The sequence below is a fragment of the Juglans microcarpa x Juglans regia genome, chromosome 2D (genome assembly GCF_004785595.1).
Source record: "Juglans microcarpa x Juglans regia isolate MS1-56 chromosome 2D, Jm3101_v1.0, whole genome shotgun sequence".
Taxonomy (NCBI): Eukaryota; Viridiplantae; Streptophyta; class Magnoliopsida; order Fagales; family Juglandaceae; genus Juglans; species Juglans microcarpa x Juglans regia.
Window position 1 is genome coordinate 6,683,301 of NC_054596.1, and position 25,227 is coordinate 6,708,527.

Consider the following 25,227-nt stretch of genomic DNA (forward strand, 5'->3'; position numbering starts at 1 on the left):
ATTTAAAAAAATTAAATTCTTTTTTTATTTATATTTCAGATTTTATTTCAAGAACGTGTAATAAAATGTTGGTAGGTTGATGAATCTCGACAACGGATTATCCACCCATTGCCTGCGGCTGCGGCCGGCCAGAAATAAACATATCCCGAAAAGCAAACGTAGGCCGTACTTCTGAATTCTTTTTCTGTATCGACTCGGTCACTCGACGCCGCCCCTAAAATAACATCTTTTACGCCTGGAATTCTCGATTCTTGTTGGGTTTCTTGGTGTGATAACTTTTCGTCGTGCTCTTTTGATGTTTACGTCAACGGACGCCATAGCTCCGTAGAAAAACCCTAAAATTACTGCGTCAATGCCTTTTTTTTTTTTAAAAAGAAATTTTATTTTTGACATTAACCAATTCTGTAATTATCACCGAACCTTAAACAGGTCTTTGTCCTCATCATCATAATTTGCATTCATGTTTCAGTCAATTCGTATCTATAAATATATGTACGTACAATTATTCAATACGCCATTGTCATTACGTGTAGTTTTATCTTTCTTTTTATCTATAGATGGAAGCCTAGCATCAAAATTCTGAAAGTTCATTAATACGCTTGGTCTAAGTTCCTGTTTTTGAAAATTGAGTTTAGTCACTTTCCCCTCTTGGGTTTTGGAAAATTTGCCGTCGCTCTCTCAGATTGTACCAAAAAGCTCTCCGACTTGATTAAATTTGGTGCTCATCTTCTCAGAAAGAGTTGGCTTTGTGGGATTTTGTCGTCTGCGGAATTGGGTTCGAGGCAACTTCGTTGTTCAATTTAAAAAAGCGAAGTTTTTGTGGATATTTGCTTTCAATACTGAATATTATTCAGTTACTCGGGTTCCTAGCTTAATTTCGAGATTTCCGGTTCTGGGTGGTTTTCTTTATTTCTGCCTGGTTAATTTGGAACCAATCGGCAACGGATCTGCCTTCTTTGGAACTCTGCAAAAAGTGGTTTTCCCAATTAGCTTTTAGGGAATTGGGTTTGAAATTCCGCTTGCTTTGGTCCTAGAAAGAGCCCGCTTCAGAATACTTGTGCTGAATCACAGTTGTTTCTATTGACGTTCTTCCATATATTTAACAGGTTAGGAGTATTAAGTTTAAAAATTGTTTGAATTTCTTTTACAATTATAGAACTTGGAAGGTAATTTTCGGTTTGTATGTGCACAGTTGGGAAAATTTTCAGATTCCAAAAGATGACGATTGGGAATATTTTACCCAAAAACGAGAGGAAGTCACGAAAGGCCAAAGCAATTGTTGATGAGAAAGCCCCCTTGTTGCCTAAGATGCAAGAGGAAGATGTTCGGTTTGATGAGTTCAATGGTGCTTCCTTTACAGGGGCAGTGTTTAACTTATCTACCACAATTATCGGCGCCGGGATCATGGCGTTGCCTGCTACAATGAAAGTGCTGGGGCTTGGTCTTGGGATTGTCATGATAATCTTTATGGCGTTTTTAACCAATGCTTCAATCGAGATGCTGCTTAGGTTTAGCCGGGCAGGGAAGTTGTCTTCATATGGAGGTCTTATGGGGGACGCCTTTGGAAAATATGGGAAAACTTTGCTGCAGATATGTGTTATAATAAATAACATTGGCGTACTTATAGTATATATGATTATAATCGGTATGACTTAATTTGATTACTTGTTATTTGAAATCTCTGTTGCAATCTTCGCTTGTGTTTTTTATATCTGATCCAGGGAAGGTTTTGGTAGACTTTAGTTGCCGGCTTGTCTAGAGATATCATAGTATTCATGTGGAAGCTATAAATTTATTTGATGGATTTTGTATCCTTTACTTGAAGGCGATGTGCTTTCTGGAACATCTTCAAGTGGAGTTCACCATGCTGGTGTCCTTGAAGGATGGTTTGGAGACCACTGGTGGAATGGGCGTACCTTCATTCTCTTCGTCACGACGATTTGTATATTTGCTCCATTGGCATGCTTTAAGCGAATTGGTTAGTGTTATCCATTAATTTACAATGATTATGCTGTTATCTGAATTACTCTTCGGAGTTCTGAATTTTCGACCTCAAGTTGAACTTTAGTCAGATCTAGCAATCTCTAATGAATTCATTACTATGTGCACATTATACCACAGCAATAATATATAATTGCAACAAAATAGATAAATTGGTTTATTGCTTCTTGAACTGCAGTGTTGTCTGGGTGATTTGAATATATGTATAATAAATTCAACTTTCTTTGGGAATTCTTTTCCTTTGAACTTTCACATCTCGTCTTGTGCACGTGAATCTCTATATTATTATCCCTTTAACAACCTCTGTGTAGCAGAAGATGGTGGCAGTACGAGAACTTCGCTATATATTTTCCTTTTTTTCTTTCGCCTTATTATGCCCAATGTGCGTTTTTGTGGAGATCTTTTATGACTTCTTTTTTTGGTGGCAGATTCGTTGAGATACACATCTGCATTATCAGTTGCCCTGGCAGTTGTGTTTCTTGTTATTACTGTTGGAATTTCAATCGTGAAATTGATAAGTGGAGGCATTATGATGCCTAGATTGCTACCTGATGTTACTGATCTGACGTCATTCTTCAAACTCTTCACTGTAGTCCCTGTTCTTGTCACTGCGTATATCTGCCATTATAATGGTATGCAATCTGCTTACTCATTTATATGGATCTTATTTTCCTGCATCCTGGTGTTTCTGTCGGAATGGGATTAATGAGGTGTCTTAGGTTGATGAGATAAATAGACCCCCTGCCCCCCAAAAAAATATCAACAAAGAAACAAATAAGGAATGAAAAAAAAAGAAAGAAAAGTATAACTTACTCAAACAAACTTCACATTCCATATTAGTACATTAGCATATTGATAAGAAATGAATGTGGGAAGAATTCTGATTCACACATCTTGGGGATTAACAACTGAATATTCTAGTTGTTCCGGCCATTGTAGTCGAGAATCTACTCAGAACAATGGGTCTTAAATCTTAATTAGCACCCTTTTTACACGAACTGATCACCATAATTGACCCACCTTAAAAGAAAATTTGGTATAAATTTTGGTGCAATTACATCATGATGCCTTTCCATTGCCTGGCATTCCCACGTCACATACCACTCAGTAGCCAATTGAACCAACAGTAAATTGGGTTTACTGTTGAACCAACAGTAAAACCCAGGATTGAACCAACAGGCATTGCTTCTGTGCAAGTAGAACCCAGGATTGGAATAAGCTCTAGATATATTAAATGATGATTGATATGGAATGTTTCATTTTTTTTCAGTTTTTCCTTATTTCAAATTGGAAGTTCATCATAACTTTCCTGGATACTTCATTTGCAGTTCACAGCATAGACAATGAACTTGAAGATTCTACACAGATAAAAGCAGTTGTGCAAACTTCACTTGCTCTGTGCTCCTCTGTGTACATAATGACAAGCTTTTTCGGGTTCCTTCTTTTTGGTGATGCAACTTTAGATGATGTGCTTGCCAACTTTGACACCAACCTTGGCATTCCTTACGGGTCCCTGCTTAATGATTCTGTCCGTGTTAGCTATGCTGCCCACCTTATGCTTGTATTTCCCGTTGTCTTCTTTCCATTGCGGCTCAACTTGGATGGCCTCCTCTTTCCCTCATCAAGACCATTGGTTCTCGACAATTGTAGGTTTGCTTTGATCTCAATTGGGCTCATTGGTCTTATCTTCTTAGGTGCAAATTTCATACCCAGCATTTGGGATGCTTTCCAATTCACTGGAGCGACCGCTGCTGTCTGTCTTGGGTTCATTTTTCCTGCTGCCATTACTCTTAGGTGAGTTCTAACATATCACTGGACTTTCCAGAAAACCAATGAGCTGTGGCTCTAATGGCACTTTCTCACCCCATAAGAACAGGGTGGAAGGTTAACTGTTATTGGATGTGTGTGATTTGGCTATAAAAATAATGGAATTTGTAGGAAAATCATGGTTTGTTCAAGGTGTTCATGGTTGATTAGTTTGTGTGATCTGAGTCTTACGGAATAAAAATTCAAAAGAGGCCTTTTAAATGCAAGATGTATATACAGGATTGAGATTTCACGTGAAGGAAACATTTATACTCTTGATATCCTTGATGATGTACCACTGTGATGCTGCAAGTTCATTGACAGGGATAAATACTACTTACATTTAATTGATAATTAGAATCCTATGGTTACCTCTAGTATTGACACAAACGATGTTAGAGATGCATGAGGAGATTATTTTGATTATTTGTAATTGGTAATATTTATATATATATATATATATATATATATATTTGAGCTGGACCTCTAAAATCAGTTTTTTGTTTTTGTTCTTTTCATTTTTTATGGTCTTTTGAGTTATACAACTTGTTTTTCCATTGGTAATTCAGGGATCATCACAACATAGCAACTAAGAAGGACAAGATCTTGGCCATTTTTATGATAGTCCTTGCAGTCTTCTCCAACCTGGTGGCCATATATAGTGATGCCTATGCCTTGATAAAGAAGAGCCCATCTCCCCGTGAATGATCTCATATGCTACTCCTGGTCTGAAAAAATGCTCAAGCTGGAGGTATATATGGATTTGAAATTTGTGTGCATTGTTGGCTTGCGTTGTGCTTGATATTGGATATTGTCGTGTGGACGAATTAAGTTGTCGAAATGCAAATGTGTATTTTAGATTTGTCACTTGCAAAAGAACCACCTAAATTGCTTCATTAATAATATTGCTTCATTAATAATAAAGATGCAGTAATTCCCCTCGACAGTTTGGTACTAGGCTTCTATATGATGATAGATCACGTCCACTTGCAAGTAGTAATAGAAGTTTCCCCAGAGATGATGGATAATCTGGGATTCTGAATCAACTACTCTTTACTCTTGATTGGTATCTATCCATCCGATATCATCTCACTTTCATGATATAACAAATGAGCCTGTTGATGGTTAGGTGCAGATCTTAGTTATAATCAGAACACTTGATACATGGTTGCGTGGCATTGAACCTTTTGCCTTAGCCAATTAAGGCACCTTTTTTTTCTGATCTACAGTGGTCGGTGGAGACAATAACTTCGAACTTTCCAGTGGCCAAGGGGAGATCCTAGCCAGTTTGCAAATCATGGCTGTAGACCCCATATCCTAATCTTTTAATAGAAGTAATCTCACTCTGTCAAGCAGTGTTAACAGTAGCAATGAACTATCATAACATTAAAATCCGATTCCACAAGGCTTAGCAGGATCACGAGAATCCAGGTGACCCATTGCAACTCGATCACTTAAATCTCAACTCCAATTCATTCATTCAAGGGGAATATTCCATATATATATATATATATAAATATATATATATATATATATATCTGGTTAAGAATTATAACTCGTGTTGATAGCAAAAGAAGAGATTGCAATTAACAAAATTAGACAAGGGGATACAAGAGAGTGACTGCTGTAAAGGATCTACCAGTACCGGAACTAAAAATGTTACAAGCCCAACTACAAAAAAAAAAAAAAAAAAAAAAAACCACTATCTTATGAAGACTATATACAATTTATCACCCTAAAAGTTTCCCCTGTACTCCATCCAAAATACAATGCAAGAAACAGTCCTAAACCACATTATGGGTTCCCAATAGTTGTTACAAAGGGCACCAGCTTTCTATAGTCCCTTCTCCTCCCTAGAGCACAGCTGTCAAGCACACGACCAAGAATCAGACGCGTGTTTTGCAAAGCCACCTCTCTAGGTGATGTTCCCGATTCAGTTGAGCTCCCTTGTGCAGGTGGTGTCAGACCTGGCCCAAAACCTGAACCCATACCATACTGTAGGGGTCCACTACGAGCCTTGAACGAGCTCTGTGGAGCAAGCATCTTCTCATCAGGCCCACCAAGCCCATTCTCAAATGACCCGGACTCTTGTGGGTGGGAACCTGTCAATGAACTACAACTCTGCAAAAGGGCTTCCAACACACTCAGCGCCTCCCAACACAAAGTGCTCTCCACCAACTGGGAAACAATTGCATACATGTGTGGACTTTGTGCAGCATCCATGGGAGTGAGCTGAAGCAAGGCCTTAAGAATGAGCAATATCACTCGCTGATACTCAACTGGCCCCTTCTCCAGTAGCCGCAATAGGTGACCAAAAGCCAAAGCTGAGTGCTTTGGGAACCACTCATTGCATAACAATGGTGAGACACAAGCAAGGAGGTTATCAACACTTCTGATCTCACCACGAGAGTAGGCCATAAACACGGTAGCTAATTCATCCAATGATTTTGCTTGACACCAAATGGAGATGTTGGCTGCGACAGAGCAGGCCTTTTTGTACTGTTGCTGAAGTGGTGAAGCAGGCCCACAATTGGATCCTTGCTAAGCTGCAAGCAGAGCCAAGGAAGCAAGCCTGTAATGTGCATCAAGAGTCTTGTTTCTGCATCCCCAAATATAGAATCACAAGAGTGCACTGTTATACGTGAGAGAACCTCAATAGAGACACCATGACTGACAGTAGACATGAGTCCCTTAAGCACAAGAGGCTGCACCCCTTCAAATGTTGGCAGATTCCCAGTGGATGGTGGCAGCTCATAACCATTCCTAGATTCTATTCTCTGGAAGTCGCCTATTTCAACATTGGTATCAAGCTCATCTCTAGGCATGCTTGATAAAAGTACATTTTCTGTTGTTCGGTCCCTGAATGATAAACGGTCAATCACGCGTGAGAAGAGCTCAAGCACCTGGCAGTAGACATGAACAAAATCAGTGTGCATCATAGCCACACACCCCCAAAAGAGTTGGGGGTAAAGTATAACCTTTTCTGGCTCCATATTTTCCACCATCACTTGCAATGTCAACAGAATTTCCATAATGAATCCCAAAACTGGAGGAACTGGATTTCCTAGGCATCTATGAAGACAACGGAGGAGTAATACACATGTATCACTCGTGACATTAGGTCGCAAAGCCCGATAAATCTGGTGTGAGCGACAGGCTAGGTGCCTTGATGTGCATTCCATAGCCCATTTGAGTGCCTCAGCACCCCAGGTCTCGCGGAGATCTCCTTGGAAGAAGATAGCATCCACCATGCTCTGAACTAATGCTGACAGAAGTGCTGCACTGGGAAGCTCATTTTTCACTACCGTTGGATCCTCATTCTCCCACATCATGCTTCCTCGCTTTGACTGCACATACTTGATAAGGCTCACAACCTGCTGCTTGTTCTCTCCATCACTGTTTTCTACCTCATACAGCTCCAAATGCCGGCCTGCTAGCGAGTATAACAGATTAACGAGCAAATGCTGGCAGTGTTCCAGCACAATGTCTTCTGAACTATCCATTGATACAAATGTGACATGAAACAGTAGAGGCAAGTGTTCACGGAAATCTTCATCATTCTCATAAGCAATTTCTGCAAGTAGAATCAATGCTATATCTGCATGAGTCAATGAATGCTGCTGATGACCCTGCAAGGCTGACTGAAGTTCTTTAGCACTAACACCATGCATAGCCGTCCCAGAATGCAACCCATCTTCACCAGAGTTTGGTGTATCAATGAGGTAGTCTCCACTGTCCCTAGAGACATGGCGGCTCCGCAAACTTCCAGTTGAACTTCTAACCCCCATCAAAGGCCCTGACATGTTTACCAAAGATGGAAGAAGCTGTCCTGAGCGGCCTGCATTCACTGGAACAATGTTCAGCTCAGGAGGCATGGGACTTAAAGGTCCTGAGACACTTCGTCCAGTCACACCTGCTGTTCGCCAACTCAGGCTCCCACTAGCATTCCTAAGTGGACCGTCAAGGGAACCCCGGACAAGTAATGGTGACATGTGTGGCTGGCTATCTACAGCTGATGCAATTTGAGCAACTGCAGGCCCCTGGGAGAATTCCAACACAAAATTCCCATTTGCTTCACTTTTATTTGTACTTGGCCCTATTAGTTCAATGCTATCTTCTAGCATGCGCTGAGCCAGTTGGAATACCAGGTGATCAATTGTGCGCTGAGGACATATCCGTGCTAAATATAGACTTACACGCTTCGCAACCGAGAAATATGTAGCAAATGCACCACTTATTTCGGCAGATGCATTTGAATCACAATCTTCAATCCCTTTTGTGATCAAGAAATCTAAAACAGGACTAATATTCCTAGGTTTGCTAGCGATCGTGCTCCATAACTTCTCAATTTCATCCGGGAACTGGTCTCCATGTCTCCAAGTCACATAGTAAAGGCTTTTTAATAATCTTTCACTCCAACCCGAGTCCTTGAGTTTCCAGAAATTCAGGTTCTCAATCCATGGAGCCATGCATGTCAAGACTTGATGTTGTGCGATTATATCAACAGCATCAAGTTGCCTCTGCATGATCTCCTCGCAGAGAAGCTGGCTCAACTCAGGGTGATCTTTGGCAAGTTTACATGAGAGCTTGTATTGGAATTGTTGGTAAGAATCAGGAAGGTTACCAACGACAGCAGCTCGATAGCTCCCTGAACCCTCAATACCATCCTCAGCCCACTCACGAACAGAAAGCGTCTCAAGCATTTGAAGGGCATCATCACGAATTTGTCTTGATGGGTCCACCACCTTGTAGAGGATCAGGCTCAGAAGTCTTTGGATCTCACATTTTGGTATCTCTTGGCGCATGTAGACCTCAGCCAGCACACTGAAGTAACCATCAGCTATAGCAGGATCAGAGTGGTAGCACTGAACACAAATATAAAGATAATTAGTTCCTCATACAGCAAATAGTAAGCATCTCATGTAGTTGGGTAATATCCATGTTCACAATCATGGTTATTCATGTTATTCATCAAAATGTAACATGTACTAGGTGGGGCATAACAATTGAAGGCCAATACTGTTACCTGATCAATACAAGCAGGAAACAGGTCCAGATTCGTAAGTAAAAGATTCTTTAGAGCCGATTTTGCCAATGAAACACGATGATGGCCGCCCCTAAGCCTTTCACGACCAGCAGCTCCACGGCCACCTTCTCCTGCGAACTTGGAATAAGATGGAGTCCTAGGATCAGATGGTGAGTAACCAAATAGAGCCCTAGGTGCAGGCTCATTGAACAAGCTGTTGATCCAAGATATTACTCGCCCACTCATTTTCCTTGCATTGTCATCAAAACAAGGCCCATATAAAAGAGAAGCCATAGCATTCATTGATGCCCACTGAATGGCCTCAACCTGTTCACTCAATTCTTTATCAAATGCTATCTTGTCTACAGAGTCTTTCGACCGAGCATGTTGAGAAGACTTGTAACGTTCTACTTCACGTCGATAATCACTAGAACCATCTTGAATCCACGTGCTGCCTGTGTCATCACACCATGAGAGAAGAAGGTCAAAAAGTCGTTTTCTAGTTCTTAGATCAAATTTCTCTGATTTTGCCTCAACAAATTCAGGGGCCAGTGATCTTAGAACAGAAGCAAGTGCGTAGCGGAGAGGTTGCAATTCTTGAAAGCTTTCAGCAGGTGCTGTTAAGATATGTTTGGTTGTCTCCTCAATAAACTTCACATAATGGAGACGGAAAACTGTCTTGCGAGCCAGCATGCCAGGCCAGATATTCTCAGCAACAGTACGGTATATATTTGCAATGTGGATACGAAGTTCTTCACGGCGAGCCTTTTGACTCTGCATCAAAAGGAGTGAAAATTTTGCACATCATATTAACTGAAATTCAAAATTTGGGAAATTCAAAATTTTAGCAATTAATATTGCATAAAAAAGGATATTCTATGTGTAACAAAATTTCATTAAAGAATCAGGTCAAAACAACCGTTTTCCACCATTAAACTATGCCACAATAATTTTTGGAAAATGAACTGGAAAGGAACAATGAATAACGCGCTGTTTAACATCTTTTCCACCTTTGGTTGGAGGGGTGCTCTCTGAAGAACACCGAAACCTCGCACAGGAAAATGTGGGATAGGAGCAAAGAGGACCAATCAAAAGGAAAACTAATTTATATTTACCAAAGGAATCCCAATGTTTGAAAACTGATCAACCGGTGTGAGCAATAAAAGAGCTTGATAGAATCGTGCAAGCGACTGGCATCCTGATTCTGTTTATGTGATCATGAGATTATTGATCTAATTTTATTTTTATCAGTTTAGACTTGGGCAGAATTTTCTTAACCTCTTTTGGATAGTCGATAGACTCAAAAGTTGTAATTCCCATTTTAAGTATGGTCACACTCCTTGGGGTTGGCAGCAGGAATTGACTTAAAGATACATCAATTTAGATGGTACTGCAAATTATTCTAATCTTCCCAGAAAACTTTTCCGGTACAGGATTAGCTAATTCACTAAGACCCCTCTCGTTAGAAGCACTACAAATTACATGAAATTAGGACACTTTAAGCATTATTTCTTTCATTTTAAGCATTATTAATAAACCATACCTTCCACTTTGGTTTTGCCTCTGTCTCCAATGCAATCTCATCAATAAAAGAAGCAAGCTCGCCAAACATAGTTTCGCATGCTTCAAGATGTGAATGGCCAAGAGCCATGCTGGCTGCATGCTGAATTGGGAAGGAAATAAGTTGTTTAACCAAGAGGATCAAATCTACATGCATTGAAAATAAATAAATAATGAATTGCATATTTTCTTTTCTTTGCATATTTTCTTTTCTTTTCAATCAATAAGCACACACAGCACAAAGTTTTAACATTCTGGCATTAGAGCACTTAGCACCAACTATACAAACAGATATAAATTGGGCGAGATAATTTCAGGCTTAAATCACATCCACATCCTATGGTATCAATATATTGGGTGTGCAATATGAATGAGGAAAGTCCATTGATTAGGCAGATATACAAATTTGCTTAATGATAAGAGTGTGTGATTGTCCACATAAATATTTTTTTTTTGATAGGTATATTGTCCACATAAATATTATATTAGACAAAATAAAGAAATGGTTGCCCACAGCAACACAATATGAAGTAGAAAGAGATGGGTCACCAGCCAGCACCTGGCACACCCCACAACACAGGTCTACCCTTTATATTTCTCTTTTTAAATTATAAGATATTTCACAAGATTAACCATTGCCACTTTCCATCGAAGTAGAAGAATAGGATAAAAAAGACTTGTTTATTGACACTAAACAGTTTGTGATTGAACTATCATCTGAAATGAGTATAACACATTTGTGATTGAATTAAACCACACAGCCTTTCTTTAAAAACGGACCAATTTCCTAAACATTGGATCTGGTTGATCCTCGAGCATCAGACACGAACATCAACAGACTACTTCCCGACCAAAACGTTCAACTTGGCAGTTCGGAATATCTGGATAATTAATACCCTACTAGAGATGCATATCTTAGATACTTACTACATGTGCTTCAGATCCAGCTTTTATGGAAGGAAAAATAAGATGGTAAATATCTTTGGTTGTTGCTATGCTACCAGCTTCTCTACTCATTGGTGGACATGAACATACAAACATTGCATACATCAGCCACTGATCCAGTTTGTTGTCTGCATCTTGTGATGGATGAGCTTTCCCACCCAACTCAACAGGTGTGATATGAGCAAGACGTTGCATAACCTCCAATCTGCCAAAAACAAATTGTAATGTGCTAGAGTTTTAATTGTTGAAATTGATTTTTTTTATCAGTAAACAAATTTTTATTGATGAAATTGACACCTATGCATTAGTGACTAGTGATAATTTCTAAAATTGATCAACCAAAGGATCTCTATCAGAAACAAGAAAGCTCATGATTACTCATGATTTTTATGGGTACTCATGATTCCTCATTAATCATGATTAAAGGCAGCAAGAAACTAAAAGCAACATAACCAGGGCAGGTTTCATGCGTCATGGACAAATTATTAAGGGTGTGTGTGGATGTTGAAGTGAGTTGAGTTGAGTTGAGTTGTGATGATAAAATATTATTAGAATATTATTTTTTAATATTATTATTATTTTGAAATTTGAAAAAGTTGAATTGTTTATTATATTTTGTATTGGGATTTGAAAAAGTTGTAATGATGAGTTGAGATGAGTTGAGGTGAGTTTGGTAACCAAACGCACCCTAAGAATTTTCCTCAAAAGCATTCACAGTTTTCGTGTCAAGATACCTTACATGCTAATTGTTTGTGAACTGTTAGTTTTCAAGTCACAGAGATCTAGTACTCAAAACAAATTTGTGTTCTTGGATGTCAGACTAAACACAAAGATCTAGGATTTATTGTGTATAACAACAGTGACCTTTGCTGGGGATAAGACAAGGGCTAAAGTAAGCAACAAATCAACATTGGGCAGAAACAAGCATGGACATGAATATGAAAACAATTTACTTACTTTGCATCTTGAACAGAGCTTGGGCAAAGCTCAGCAGCATATTTGACAAGCTCACTTAGACACCAAGCCCACCTGTTTTTATCAGGGTTGTCAAATATTATAGATTGAAGTGTTACATCAGGAGGTACTGCATCAGATTCTCGTCTCATATCGAAAGGACGACCAGAATCCCAAAAGCAGCTCTGAACAATGTCATCCTGTAACATCCAAAGATCAATTTGAATATGATTGGTAAATTTAGATTCAGGCTGCACCTCACAGGGAAATAATTAAGATTAAAGAAATGCGACAGTAAGAGATGGGGAAGTAGAAAGTATATCCCACCCCATGCTCTTCTAGGACATCAATAATAAAGATTGGTTCAGCTTCATATCTCAAACTATGATCTTTTTGCGCACGTAGTGATAGATCTCGAATGTCATTCCTTAAAGCACGAACACAGCGCAGTAAGTCCAGTGCTGTGTGCCTAATCTGGCTATCTAAAGAACTAAGGAAGATTAGACCAACTGCGTCGATCTCTGACGCACGAAACTCAATTGGTTCTCCTGATTGGTGGAAAGAAGACTTCTTGACTTCCTGATTTCCATGCTTGACATGGTTTGCATCTTGAGCATCATATTCCGGTCTATCATCAATTAGACAGGCTCTCCAGAAACGCATGAGCTCCAACAGACGTCCCAATGATGTTTGAATGAGGAGAGGGAATTCATCGGGAAGCCGGAGGACGAAGTTGGCCATCCCTCTCATAACTGCAAAGCGACGGTGGGGAAGGTATCTTACAATCCGATTTAATACCTGTACTGCTTCTTCACGAACACCTGGATCGATACTTATGCCATGTTGAGGGATTATTTCAGTGATTTTATCACTTCGGCCAACTTCTTCAATCAAATATGGTATGCACTTCAGCACTGACCGAAAAAGATGTCCCTGGGACTTTTCCTTGGTTACAGCATCTGGAAAAGTATACAATTTGTTTCGCATGTGTCACTAATGCAACAAAGACATAAAAGCAAGGACTTTAAGCATATAGGACTACACAACAAACAGATAACCAAGAATTAATACATTTGATTAATTACGAAGTGGCTTATACATTGCTTGCATTCCGTCTTTGTTTCAAAGAGGTAAGTAAGCTCTTGTAAAACATATCAAGTCCATCGTAGTTCCATTAGGGTTCATACGTCCAAATGGCTTACAACCAATTGAGGCTTTGCTCATTGACAACATATAAAAATTCATTCATTCATGAACTATACTGCAGTAAAAAAATAATGACTCTTGTATACCCCCTGTGTACTTGGGCTATGCCTATTCTTATTAATAGAATCTGTTACTTTAAAAAAAAAAGAAAAAGAATTTTATTTCTTATTTTAAGTAACTGAGGATTTTATTGATGAGGAAAATAGGTGTAGCCCACGTACAAGGGACATATACAAGAGAGACACCTAATGACTTTACCAAGGCAACCGAACAAAGAATAAACCACCATATAATATAAATTGGCATTTACTCATCCTTTTACACATGTAAAAGACACTAAAGCATCTCCTACTAATCCTGGGTCTGCATTAAATATTGTAAGAAGAAATTACCGATGGTTGTCCTCGAAGAAGTTAGAAGTGCATGGCTATATGTTTTATGACAAGACCTTAAGATTGACTCAATTGCAGTCTTTACTTTTGGAGTGTAGTGGCCAATATCATGACCTGTTCAAAAGAAGTCCGATGAAGTTTAATAATAACTTGGCCAACTATATATCACTAATCAAGAACATTTGGCCATTTGTCAGTTACCTTTGAATATTTCCAAACCAACATGCTGGCTTGAAGGTGACATAACAATGGCAAGCAAAGCACGGAGACCAATGACCTTTGCTTCACTTGGACTATCTTGTTTCAGCAATTCTAGTATCATATGGGTCATGGCAAAATCGAGGTTATGTTCTGCTATAGTCACACAGAATTCAACAAGTTTATCGTGTTGGGCATCCTGTGTAAGCATTCCTTTCCTGAGAAGGGTCAAAAGTTGAGAGGTTACACTGTCCAAATAGTCCCATATACGATTTGGGGCCTGGTTAGCTGCATGAACGCTCAAGTAAAACCTCAACACTCGATGTAGACAGTCCAAGGCCATGAAGCGATGGTTTTTGTCCTGGATAATTAATTCAGATCTTGTCAAATAGCCAAAACTCAAAATAGAAGACGGTATGGACAAGATAACATATCGCTTTAGGACATGTAAAGGAACAACCAAGATAACATATGGCTTTTGTCAAATATCCATGATTTGCTTGTTTCGCTACAAAAGGTGCAATAACAATTTAGCTTACCCTAAGAAGCTTGTAAAGTTGCTCCATGTGAGGGCTTAAGTCATTGTGAAATATTTGAGGATCCCCAAGACAGAGAAGAAGAGTCACCAAAGGGTAACCAACCTAACACAAAAGAATTGTTAAGGAGGGATAAAAGAAAATAAGAACTCACAAATGGACTAGGGGTGTTTGGGTTTTTCTTTTTCTTTTCGTGTTTTGCTTGGGGTGCAACCTTAAAAGAACATAATAAGAGATAACAATAAATAATGACTAAAAAAGTGTTATAAATAACAATAACGCAATTTAATGGAAAATAAAATTTTATTGAAACAAGTAAGCATGTGTTGCCCAAGTACACAGGGAGTATACGGAAGAGAACACCTATTACAAGTTAGGAGCGAGAAAATGATACAAGAAAGTCATGAAGAGTAGATCCATTGTATGAGAAGATCCACCATATACTCCATTGTACAACTTATTCTCCTAGAGCTTCTGTTCAGAGGAAAAAAAAAAATTCTCTTATACCTTTAAGGACCCAAAGATTAAGGCCCCGTTTGGATGTTAAGATGAGATGAAAAAAGATTTCTCAACATCCAAACAAAACACAAACACTTTTCAATTTCAAATCTTCAACTTTTTTCGTATAATCATTACCTAATCATTCAATTTTTCCAAACTCCCAAACAAAACACACAAAAAAATCAACTTTTTCAAATCTCAAAATAAAAATAATATTAAAAAATAATATTCTAACAATATTTTAATTTTAAAATATTTTTATTCAACTTTTTCTCTCTCCTTTCCCAAAATCCCTTAAAACATCTTAATTCAAACCATTTTATTACTATTCACAAACCATTCCACTACTATTCACAAATTTTTCATCTCATCTTAACATCCAAACAAGGCCTTAAGACTTAGGGCTGAAACTCTAGCGTGTCACTTCAGCTGAAACGAGGCGACCACTTATCAAACCAATGGAATAAAGATGTTATCAAAGTACAACCAAAACAGGGTTGAGGCGATTGTGCAAGCACAAGATAAATCATGAGGGTGGGTGGGTTGTCCCAATAGATCAAGCCTTCGCTCTGACTTTTACAAATTCATTATGAAAACCCTCAAGATTCTTTAAGAGATATCTCTTAAAGAATCTTGAGGGTTTTCATAATGAATTTGTAAATGTTATCTCCAATCAACACTTTCGGTTGAATTAACTATTTTCTTTCTTATAAAAAATAGATTTTTTGAGTTATCTCAGAAAGTCACCAACATTGGATCTCATCAACTAGGTTCTCCAATACTTTTACTCTTTTATGAGAATTAGGTATTTCACTAGAATAAGATAATGTAATTACATTCACAAAAGGGTTTTTCTATTTTTCTTTTGTAACACCCCAATGGAAGACCCAAACCACATAGCCTATACTCCAAAAGGACTAGTCAATGATACAACTGGAGCCTCATTGGAACCTTATAAAGAGCAAGAACTTTTCCTTCCCAAGCAATGTGAGATCACATACACCACCTACCCTTATCCTTATCATATGGAGTATCACAATCTCTTCCCCTTAAATTCTCAACGTCCTTGTCGGGCCAGTCCATCTTAGGTGACACGGCTCATGTCCCACATTTCTTGTTAGGATAAACTCTAATACCATTTGTAACATCCCAATGATACCATTTGTAACATCTCAATGGAAGGCCCAAGCCACATGACTTATACTCCAAAATGACTAGTCAATTATATAATTGGAGTTCCATTGGAACCTTATAAAGTGCAAAAACTTCTCCTTCCCAAGCAATGTGGAATCTCATACACCACCTACCATTTATCCTTATCATATGAGGTATCACATCTTTTATCTTGCAAGTACATTTCTATTTTTGTAAAAAATACCACGAGGTAAAATATAAGAATCAATAATAGGTACTTCTCATGTATACTTCCTGCGTACTTGGGCTATGTCTTTTCTTATGAATAAATTTTTTGATAACCTATAAAAAAATATAAGAACAAAAAAGGAAAAAAAAAAAAAGTTGTATGGCTGAAACGGACACAATAAGTGAATATGCAAGTCCAAGTCCTATTTAGGCGAGGATGTGAAATTTAAGAGAGTAATCCTTACCTATATTTGTACAAGTGCCACTGTAAGGAGCCCCGAACCCCCCCCCCCCCCCCAAAAAAAAAAAAAAAGCCTTCCCACTTATTTACAAATCACAATCTAATTAGACGGTGAAATAAACTAGAACACGAGTCGAAGGAAGGTAACAATTTTCACATCTCATATGAAAAAGAGGGCAGATGATCTAAGATCTATCATCCACTTACAGCAATATGTTTGTTCTGCTTGTCCATCCATGGAATGAGCTGTAATCTTATTCTTCCAACAGCTTCATACCATAGGGAAAGTGCAGGCTCTACACCAGAAGGAGGCCACTGGCTTTTTCCACCATCTGCAAGTGGTGCTAGGATGTTTGAAAGCATATTGCATAGAGCATGGTAAAACTCACTCTTACGTTTTTGCGCAGGACGGATAAGAGGGTTTGCTTTTGCCACAAAAGATGCTGATGCATTCAGCCCGCCCTCAGTCTTAACCTGGCAATTACTTTACTGTTAAATCATTGTCTTTTCATTCAATTTTTCACCAGAACAATCAATTTACATACCCCAAGCTTTAGGTAACGCATCCCATTAATGATACTAAGTGTTTCACTTCGCGAGACACTAGTGTCAATTCGACGAGTATTGAGTTCCATAAAAAAGCGCTCAGTCACAGAACTAAATCTGTAAAAGGAAAGGGAAAATGCCATAAAATAATAGGTCCGCACTCTAGAAATACTGAACAATACATTGATGGACACTTATTTGGTTCATTGAAGCACACCATAATCAAAATACACCTTATTACCGATCCTACATATTTTATAAGCATTAAGCGCTGCCTCATCATATTTTATATGCTTTTAAGCAATTTCTGATTACCACAACACAGATTCCACAATAAAAGACAAAGAATTAAATTTCTTACTTATAAAAAATAAAAAATAAAAAAAAAATAAAAAAGAGAGAAGAAAAGAAATGAGATTATCTCTTTTATTGGCCAACAAAAAAAACCTAATAACTTGGCAAAACCACCTTCCGATACCATTCATTGGCCACTGCACTCCAACAACTATAGTGCAGATTCGAGCCAAGGCCCAACAAAAAATGTTGTCAATAAGGGACAATTAGAAATTAGGAAACATGACAAACAGGCCATTTAACGGCATGGTAGCCTCCCTAAAAAAAAACAGATTGTTAGAAAGTTGCAATGGCTTCCTCCTAAAGAGAAGCTAGTTCTTGTGACAACGTAACAATGCCCTAAAACCAAGGGTTTAGAACTTAAATGGTAGTGCAGTCTTATAGGTATATAATTTGCATAAACTAAGACATTGTGGACATATCGAAATGGTGAATGATGATAATTATGTAATCAGAGGTACAAGGTATGGATGGCTACTTCAGTCCAGTCACCAAGAAAAAAAATTCTATCAGTAGTGAAAAAATTTAAATTTCTTCTTCCAAGCTACTCTGCCAACAAGGCCATACATGATAATAATAACATATCTCAATCTTGACACTGATACGAAATAAGGAAACAGGTATATTAAGTTTGCTAAAAATGTTATGATTTATTCAACTACGCAGCAACAGCTGCATATAATTTTTATAGGTAATCTAAACCCTACAAGTCTCCAAAATTAAAGGACAAAACAATTTTGGACCTGATCACAATTTTTAGTAATTCAAGTTTTACAGATGCGGATTACCTGATGCGAGATAAAGCACCTAAGAGTTGAGCAACTAGGTCCAGAAGGAGTCCTCGCAAATCAACCAAAGAGGGATATTCAACCTGGCTAACAACCCTGTAAGAAGAACGTATATTCACACATTATAAACTTCTCAAGACTTATTTCTTCATCAAGTTTTGTAGTATATGATCTAGTCAATTCTGACCAAAAGAAAAACACCTAGTCCCTTACTTTCACTTCAATCTACATCAGGGCATGATCAAACTGAAGTAAAGAATTCAAGTTAAAACAAATAACAAGGAGTCAAGAATTTTTTTTTTTTAAGAAGACATTATTCCAAAGATTCCCCAACCAGAATGAAAAGTCAATAACCTTTTTTCTCTTTTACCCCATTTTTTTGGTCACTAATAAAAATGCAGCTGCTCAAACATCCCTTTCACACCCTAATACAGATCAATAACCACCACTTGAACCAAGGCAAAGGAGATACAGGTCAGATAAATGAAACAACTAGGTCAATATGCTATCTGGGGACATACCGACTTTCTACTCGGGCTATGACTTTGGCGATTTTTAATAAAAAGTTTTTAGTACTTAAAAAAAAGGAAGTCCAAGTTTATCAGAAATAGAGAATCATTAATATGCAAGCCAAAAAAATTAAGGCACAAAATCACTTCTTTTAGTTCTCCAAACCCATAGGATGCAGCTTACCTATCAGCATTAATTAGCCAGTCAAAAACAAAATTCTCAAGCCCAGACCAGAGTTTCTCTGCATTGAGCACAATTCAGTATGTCAATATCAGGTAAACAAATCCAATGGGATAAACAACATCACAAAATAATCAACAAACCAGTAAGTCCCTCCTGTGGACAGCACTCCACAAATCGAATACATGCCGAGCAAAAAATGCACTCCACAGCAAGCTGAGCTCAATGTTAACACATAGTTAGAAAGGATCAGAGCACAGTTTTCTATGAATATATGTGTTGAAAGGAAATGGATCTTTTACAATAAAATGATAAATTTAGGCTCATAACTTACTTCTTCAGCACTCTCTTCCTTCGGACAGCTTCTATATACTTTAATGGGCTTAACTTTCATAATTTTCTTATATCTTTTACTCCTTGACTCTAGACAGGAGAATTAGACAAAGGACGCACTTATGCAGATATATATTCATGTGAGGATTTCATGATAGCTATAACCAAAACATAAGTATATTAGCTCATGGTCAGCAAGCAAATGAACACACACTGCCCATCTATCCTCCTTTTCCAATGACTTTTGCTGGAAGATAAAGACATATCATTGCCTTCAATTAGATTTTCCCCAATACTGCACTTAAGCAGTCCCTTCCTTCCTTTAATGATAACAAATTGTCAGTGACTATAAGCTAGGCAGAAGCAAGCATAAATCAAGCAACAAAGACACTGCAATACTAGCACCCACACGGTTGTATACAAAAATTTCTACTTTGGTTTTCGGATAAGCAATATTATATATTTAAAAAACAAAGGGTTTGCATGATCTCACTACGGTGGTTATAAAGCTCCCCAAGAAAGGAGTGGAAGTGCTTTAACACCCTATGCAGCTCCTTGCCATCCACCCCTTCAATGGCTAAATAATTGATGACCACCCCGTCTAAACTTACCATGCCTAAGTACCTGCCATGGCTATTAGAATGAACTTGGACAATATATATGGCGCTCCCTACCCTTAGGGATTTTGAAAAGTCTCTCTTCTCTCTTTTAAGTGAGGCAAGCCATAGAAGACAGCAATGGATGAAATCACGAGAAACTGCCCCTGCTTCTCTCATTAACTTTTACGACAGAGATATCCTCCTTGACAAAGAATTCAAAAGGCTTCAGTTCAATGAAAACCTAACTTAGCAGCCCTTTCTTAACAAGCACTCACTCAAATGATAGAACAACAACAAAATTTCCACAAATAATGATCAAATTTTAAGCAACCTATCCCCCAAACTAAGAAATTCTTTTTTTTTTTTTAGAAGTAAGAAATTTATTAAAAAACGTAATTAGGCATAGCTCAAATACACAGGAAGTGTACAAGAGAGAGAAACCTAATTACAAGCTAACCCATAAAAATAGTACAAAAGTCATTAAGACTATTCCCATCCAAAACAATAACCGAAGCCCAAAGCAGCAAAGTATGAAAAAAGAAAGCTCTAATCCCTTCTACCGATTGTTCTCTATTCTCAAAACAGCGTCCATTCCTCTCATTCCAAATACACCACATAAGACAAAGAGGTACTATCTTCCAAAAATTTGCTATTTGATGATTTCCTAGAATCCCTCTCCAACATGCCAAGAGGTTCACCACCCTCTTGGGCATCACCCAAGCAATTCCCGCCTTAGCAAAGACCTTGCCCCACAAAGCCTTCGACACATCACAATGAAGAAGAAGATGATCTCTGCCGATTCACCACATCTTTTACACATGAAGCACCAATCCATTGCAACGATACCACGCTTTCTCAACTTATCAATGGTAAGAATTTTCCCGTGAGAAGCCAACCACCCGAAGAAAGCCACCTTAAGAGGCACCTTGCATCTCCAAATATTTTTCCAAGGAAAAAAGTCAGCAGGATAATGTGACGCCAAGACCTTGTATAAAGATCTAACCAAGAATTTCTTATTACCAAACTGATTCCAAAGAAATATGTCCTCCCCTCCAGAGTTTATGTTTAAAGCATAAAGTAAGCTGTAAAAATCAGTAATGTCCCCCACTTCCCAATCTTGGACATCTCTAATAAAGCTTACTGACCACTGAATAAATCCAGCAGTATTATCCATGTAATCAGCCACAGAAGCACCTTTATTCGAAGCAATTCTGAAGAGAGAGGAGAAAACATTCTTCAAGGCCTCATCCCCACACCACAAGCCATGCCAAAAACTGATCTGGTTTCCCCTACCAACCTCAAATCTGAAATTTCTGAAGAACTCCCCCCATCCATTACAAATGAATTTCCACACTCCCACACCATATGCCCCTCTTACTTCATTGGAACACCAGCCACCCCAAGTACTCCCATACATGGCATCAATAACAATCCTCCAAAGAGCATCCCCCTTCTTGATGATACCTCCACAACCATTTCCCTAAAAGTGCCTTATTGAAAGTTTTCAGCTTTCTAATCCCCAAACCTCCCAATGAAAGAGGAGTGCAAATCTTATCCCACTGAATCAAATGGGATTTCTTCTCATTCTCCATACCGCCCCACAAGAAAGCACGAAATATCCTTTCCATTCTATTAACCACTCCTGCAGGCAAAGGAAAAAGTGATAGAAAATAGATTGGGATATTAGATAAGGTGCTATTGATTAAAGTGATTCTACCACCTTTGGACAAATAAATCCTTTTCCAACCAGCTAATTGACATTCAATCTTCTCTATAATCCCGTCCCAAATAGCCTTGGATTTGTGAGGTGCCCCCAAAGGGAGGTCAAGATACTTCAAAGGCAAGCTAGAGACTTTGCAACCCAAAATATCAGCCAAATCCCCTAGATTATTGACCATACCAACAGGGATCATTTCAGACTTTTATAAGATCACCTTTAAACCGGATATGGCTTCAAAGCATAGCAAGAGAGCCCGTAAAGAACGGATCTGATAAGAATTTGGCTCACAAATGATCCAAGTGCCATCCGCAAAGAGTAGATGAGAAACATTAACGCTGCCATACGAAGGACTACCCACCGAAAAGCCCGATATGAATCCCCTATTCGCTGCCGCCTTCAACATTCTGCTCAACAAATCCATAACTAAAACAAAAAGGAAAGGGGACAGTGGATCCCTTTGCCTCAATCCCCAGGAGCTGTAAAAAAAACTAGTTGGTGTGCCATTAACCAAAACTGAAAATCTAACTGTAGATATGCAATGCTTCATCCAATTACACCACCTCTCCCCAAAACCATACCTACCAAGAGTATAAACCAAAAAATCCCAGTTGACGTGGTCAAGAAAACCTTTTCCATATCCAATTTACAAAGGATGCCAGGAACGCCACCTCTGATTCTACTTTCCAAGCACTCATTAGCAATAAGAACGGAGTCAAGAATTTGTCTTCCCTTAACAAAGGCATTTTGAAATTTTGAGATGATCTTCCCCATAACCCCACTCAAACGGTTAGCAAGCACCTTTGAAATTATTTTGTGTACACTACTAATAAAACTGATGGGACGAAAATCCTTCACCTACATGGAACCAGCTTTTTTAGGAATAAGCGCAATGAACGTAGCATTAAGACTTTTCTCAAATTTTAAAAATGAATGAAATTCAAGAAATTAATGAGAATAGACTAAGGATGAGGAGAAAAGAGTGAGGAATAAACTATCTCCGGTGAAAAATAACAGGGGTAGCCAACAGCAAGAGCGAATACAATCATATGGATTCCAATGTAGTTTATATATAACATGAAGTGTTGCAATCTAGCACTTAAGATGAGGAGCTGTATTGGCAGCATTGGGTCATTATTGTCAACATGCGTTAAATATGATTAAAAAGTTATTCTGCCACAAAAATAAATTTTACAATCAAGCTACTAATCATGTGACAAACCTTTCTTTGGAATGTAGATGCATCATTTGCTCCCTTTGGTGACTCACTGCAATTTTAAAATTGAATTAACTAAACTCAAGAATACAAAAATAGCTGAAAAACTAACAAATATTTAAAACGGTAAAAATGGTGATTCAACCCACCTCTCTCTCCATCTAAGAAGAGCTTCTAGAAGGGGTACAGGTGTATGACGCGCAATCATGGCTAAGGAATCCAGTACTTGTTCATAGGCAGGATCTGATGGTCGAAGGTACTGTCCATCCTGTGATTTACCCAAGTAATGAGAAAAATCATGAAACACATTGTATGAAAAGGGCAACAGAAGACTAGAGGATGATACCCTCAACTTGGGCATGACCATAGTAGCACCCTATACTCATGGGAGCAATTACACTCTACCTAGGCACGAAGAAGTATGAGGAAGGATCTAGCAATTACACTTGCACAATCTCTCATCAACGATTTCTATATTCTCATGCCTCCAGATAGGAAAAAGGTGGTAAATACACATTGCTCCCTCCAATTACCAAAAATTGAGATATAATAACCTTGTCCAATTATGCACGTTAAGATGGATAAAATAATAGGAGATGTGGTACAATCTTGATGGCCGGATCTCAACAGAGAGTGCACATTGCTTTTTGTAGATTGGTGGTGCAATGCGTTAGTTTTGGTAATTTATGGTTTCAAGTGTTAAACTTCCCATATTCAATATTTCAATTTCCCAGCATTAAAAAAATTTAAAAATCTGAGGCTCCAAGATATAGACCTTATCTTACACAGTATTGGACAACCCTTATCAACCAAATTGAGGAAATGGTCGTCATATATGCCAAGATTTATCCTTATCTTATACAGTATTTGGCATTCCTACGCAACAGAAATAAACTTCCTATCAACCATTTCAGAAATGGCTGCCGTCTAAGCGAAAATTTATGGCTTTTCAGCAAAACCATGACCGAATCGATATACAGAAAAATTGCTATATTTAAATAGAAATAAAGCAAGGTACCTGTGCTTGGGCAGTTTCGATGCGACGCCGAGAGAGCGGAAGGAAGCGCTGCAGCAGGGCCTCCACTATCAACTTGGCAGCGCTCCCTGCCTTCATTTTCGCTTCTTTTTCAGCTCCAACTCAATCTCATTCACTTCACACCCAATCCAACTGCCCCCCCCCCCAAAAAAAAAAAAAAAACCAGAGAGAAACAATAAACAATAAGTCTCGAAGACTCTAACATATAACCATGCCACTCATAGAATATCAAATTTTGAGGCCAAGCCATGAGATTGTCAAATTGAATCTTGTAGGAAAGAACAAGTACCTGAAAAGCTCGAGAGCGCAATGCTGAAGGAGCTCCCTCTGTTAACGAGCCGCGCCGGAAATCCTTGGTATTAGAATAAGACCGTTTTGTTTTGTTCCGTTTTTGTTTTTCCCTTTGCTCCTTCGTTCGGCTTTGATGGAGGAACGGAGATTTTAGGAGGATGGAGCACCAAGCCCTAGGCCTCCTATTCTCCGACGATCACCAACGGGGGAAGTGAAATTTCCACAAGATCGTTGCAGAGCAAAATCTGGGAATTTTCTGTATTCATGACAGCCTGTATTTTATTTCTTATTTTTCATTTTAATTTTTCCAGTCTTATATTCTTGTTCCCTTTTCCTTCCGACAATCGGTTTATTGCTTGACCCGTTATGTCTCGGGCATGAATATCCAAGAAGTATAGTTCTAACTTGATTCTCGTTGACAGACGATTGGGCCTTCACAAGTAATCAGGTTCGAGTTAAATATTCTGTATTCATTTCAGCCCAAATAAAGAGCTCCGGCCCATAAATAACTTACCGATTACCATGAACAAAAGCTACCGCGAAACCCATTGATTAATTTCATGCAGTAATGTAATTTCATGATATAATGTTAAATAAGAAGATTGCTTCAAAAATAAATAAATAAAAATTATTGCTATATTTCACTTATTTTTCCATCATTTAGCATCATATCAAATAATGTTGAGAATATAATGATAAAAAAATATAAAAGAAAAAATACAATTTTCAATTGGAAAAACTCCAAGCCAGTCGAGTATAAAACTTGTTTTCACACCGACCAATAACTACTAGCCACGTAGGAGGTGCAACCTCCAAACACCTACACCCGACCCTTCAGAATCCTTCATCTCCCCTTCCATTTGCTGCCTCTTTTATGAAGAGTTATCCTCTTCCATCCGCAGCCCCCTTTCTGAGCTCTCTCTCATTCC

General features: G+C 38.4%; 2 protein-coding genes across 2 annotated transcripts; one reads left to right on the forward strand and one right to left on the reverse strand.

Moving 5' to 3' along the window:
- The first annotated feature begins 172 nt into the window (after positions 1 to 172).
- LOC121248193 (amino acid transporter AVT6A-like) lies at positions 173 to 4,751 on the forward strand. Its single transcript, XM_041146580.1, has 6 exons — positions 173 to 1,106; positions 1,193 to 1,645; positions 1,826 to 1,978; positions 2,430 to 2,633; positions 3,330 to 3,795; positions 4,377 to 4,751. Exons 2-6 carry the CDS (start codon positions 1,219 to 1,221, stop codon positions 4,513 to 4,515), a joined length of 1,389 nt encoding a protein of 462 aa, XP_041002514.1. The 5' UTR covers positions 173 to 1,106; positions 1,193 to 1,218; the 3' UTR covers positions 4,516 to 4,751.
- A 621-nt stretch (positions 4,752 to 5,372) lies between these two features.
- On the reverse strand, positions 5,373 to 24,638 carry LOC121248189. The gene is given in 19 exon segments (XM_041146576.1): positions 5,373 to 6,332; positions 6,335 to 8,672; positions 8,834 to 9,607; positions 10,377 to 10,496; positions 11,321 to 11,543; positions 12,296 to 12,492; positions 12,620 to 13,251; positions 13,891 to 14,004; positions 14,092 to 14,449; positions 14,628 to 14,729; positions 16,936 to 17,202; positions 17,274 to 17,391; positions 18,417 to 18,512; positions 19,110 to 19,167; positions 19,250 to 19,322; positions 22,978 to 23,023; positions 23,121 to 23,239; positions 23,990 to 24,139; positions 24,297 to 24,638. Coding segments are annotated over 18 exon segments (6,462 nt in total). The 5' UTR covers positions 24,086 to 24,139; positions 24,297 to 24,638; the 3' UTR covers positions 5,373 to 5,601.
- Positions 24,639 to 25,227: the final 589 nt, after the last annotated feature.

Coding starts and splice junctions, on each gene's coding strand:
- LOC121248193 (XM_041146580.1), top strand. CDS start 1,219: ATGACGATTGGGAATATTTTACCCAAAAACGAGAGGAAGTCACGAAAG. Junction 2,634..3,329: donor GTATATCTGCCATTATAATG/GTATGCAATCTG, acceptor CTTCATTTGCAG/TTCACAGCATAGACAATGAA. Junction 3,796..4,376: donor CCTGCTGCCATTACTCTTAG/GTGAGTTCTAAC, acceptor TTGGTAATTCAG/GGATCATCACAACATAGCAA.